At 37.2% G+C, this 2,067-nt stretch overlaps 1 protein-coding gene across 1 annotated transcript; it reads right to left on the bottom strand.

The window, feature by feature from the left end:
- Positions 1–266: 266 nt before the first annotated feature.
- Positions 267–1,755, bottom strand: LOC143582116 (uncharacterized). Its single transcript, XM_077064748.1, has 4 exons — positions 1,528–1,755; positions 1,199–1,315; positions 1,051–1,121; positions 267–602 (listed from the first exon to the last, which is right to left on the bottom strand). Exons 1-4 carry the CDS (start codon positions 1,657–1,659, stop codon positions 299–301), a joined length of 624 nt encoding a protein of 207 aa, XP_076920863.1. The 5' UTR covers positions 1,660–1,755; the 3' UTR covers positions 267–298.
- Positions 1,756–2,067: the final 312 nt, after the last annotated feature.

The raw sequence follows: 2,067 nt of genomic DNA, 5'->3' as shown, positions 1-2,067 counted from the left end.
ATACCGTAGTTACTCATTATATCTGAATACTTACCGTCTATACACACAGTTTGGTCACGCCAACATCAGATGATTCTTCTAAAATTCAAAAGTTGCCCGTTGATATCGGATTAATGAGTGTATTAAAAATGAATATATTTTTCTAATTATAAGGTTTTAAACCATACATCATTATTACTAACATTATTAATTATCTTGGTCGAATCAAACAACAAAGTCTATAAAGATGTATTTGAAGGAACAGAGTTAAACCAACAAAGTCTATAAAGATGTATTTGAAGGAACGGAGTTAAACGTTTTACATGTTCCTTCTCTTGTGGCTCAATGGCAAATCATCTTCATCATCATAGCTATAGTTTAACACTCGCTTATTTGCTTTTGCATCCCCATTCTTTGATACGGGTACGGGTTGTGGCTTCTTTGAACTTTCACCTCTACTTTGCGAGGACACCTGTTGCGGCCTCTTTGAACTTTCCACTCTACTTGGTGGCGGTGGCGGGGACTTCACGGGTGTTCCTACCCGTATCTCCTTCTGTTTCCTTTTCTTTTTCTCAAATGCCTTTCTCGCCCTCTCGGGTGACAACATGCCATGCTCCATCATCCTACACATTCACAAGTTCCTTTTATGCTCATAATCACAAAAAGCAGAAAGAAAAACCTAGTAGATTATAAAGTTATACATATTTGCTTGCTCATTTTACATAAAGAAAAACACTCTTAGACCAGTTACGGTACATGAAAGTCTCTCAACTTATGTCACTCACGCATACGTGCCTGTAAACTTTTCGAAAACCAACTTCTTGCCCTTCAACGTATCAAGGTTTGGTAACATTCCAAATACTCAAAAGGAATCATGTTGAGGTGGTTAAGTATTTTTCATCATATAAAAGATAAGATAGTATAAAACTAAAAGCGATTAAAATCGTCTTCCAGTCACCAGTTGATAACAAATAGCTGTCCACATACATAAGCTATGACTGTGTTATAAATCGACATATATTTAAAGTTGAGCCTAAATGTATTAACGCTATGGTTAAGAATTGAACTCACCAAAACTCTGCCATTTCACTAGTAGGTATCTGTTTGGACAAGGACTCATAGAAGATCCGTAAAGGTTCTCGCTGCAAATCAAATGAAAATGCTACAATAATAATCGAATTGGTTTATATAATAATGAAGACGAGAACAGTTGACGTACCTCTTCTGGAACATCGAACTTCTGCCCAGGTAAAGAATAAACTTTCTTTTCCCTAGTTTTAACTATGGTTGTTTTTGTTTGGGTCTTTGAAGAAGTCACAACTGATTTCCCTTTAGCCTGAATTACGAAAACCAACGAAACTAAATGGAGGGTTAATTGAAGAATCTAACAGATAATCAATCCAACTTAATGATCAGTTCTCCAAAACAATTGTAAAATTCTTCTATTCTTATGATTGTGAGATGAAGTGAATCAAATTGAGGGTTATGAATAATCTAACAATCACTGGATCTAATTCATGAAATGAAAAGTGACAAGGAAGAATTTACCTCGATTTTATGTTTGGAATCGATGGTTGCAACTCTGTTCTTGATAACGGATGAATCGAATTTAGTTTTTGGTGTAGACGAATCTCGAATTCCGCTGCGGGGTTTCATCTTGGGTTTTGTTTCAGTGGCCATTTCATATGGGATCCGATCCGATTAAAACCTTAGATGTTGCCTGGATGCTAAAATTATTGATCTTCTTTTCTCTCTCTCATCGGATCGGATATACAAGGTAGAGAGAGAAGGCGGTGGTATTGTATGGTAAGTAATTGATAATGTCTAGTTTATAACTACTTTTCTCATTTTTATCTTGCTACCGTAGGCTAATGTCTCGGATCAAATATTTGAAGATCGAGATTTTTGATTTGTGTTGAAATGCTTGGGTTTGTTGGTTCGTTCCGGACTTTATCGGGCACGGCCTTAGCGGGAAAGAAGGCATACATGCCTAGTCGTGCTTGCACGACGAACGCATCGCTGGTTACTAGTTGTTGCCGCTCGCCTGATGAGTCCAAGGTAGGACGAAATCATCAGACCCTGATCATG

This window comes from Bidens hawaiensis, unplaced genomic scaffold (assembly GCF_021521415.1).
Source record: "Bidens hawaiensis isolate Kalapana, Puna unplaced genomic scaffold, B.hawaiensis_p1.1 tig00031458_1, whole genome shotgun sequence".
Lineage (NCBI taxonomy): Eukaryota > Viridiplantae > Streptophyta > Magnoliopsida > Asterales > Asteraceae > Bidens > Bidens hawaiensis.
Note: the sequence above shows the minus strand (reverse complement) of the source record. Positions and strands in the feature narration are given on the sequence as shown.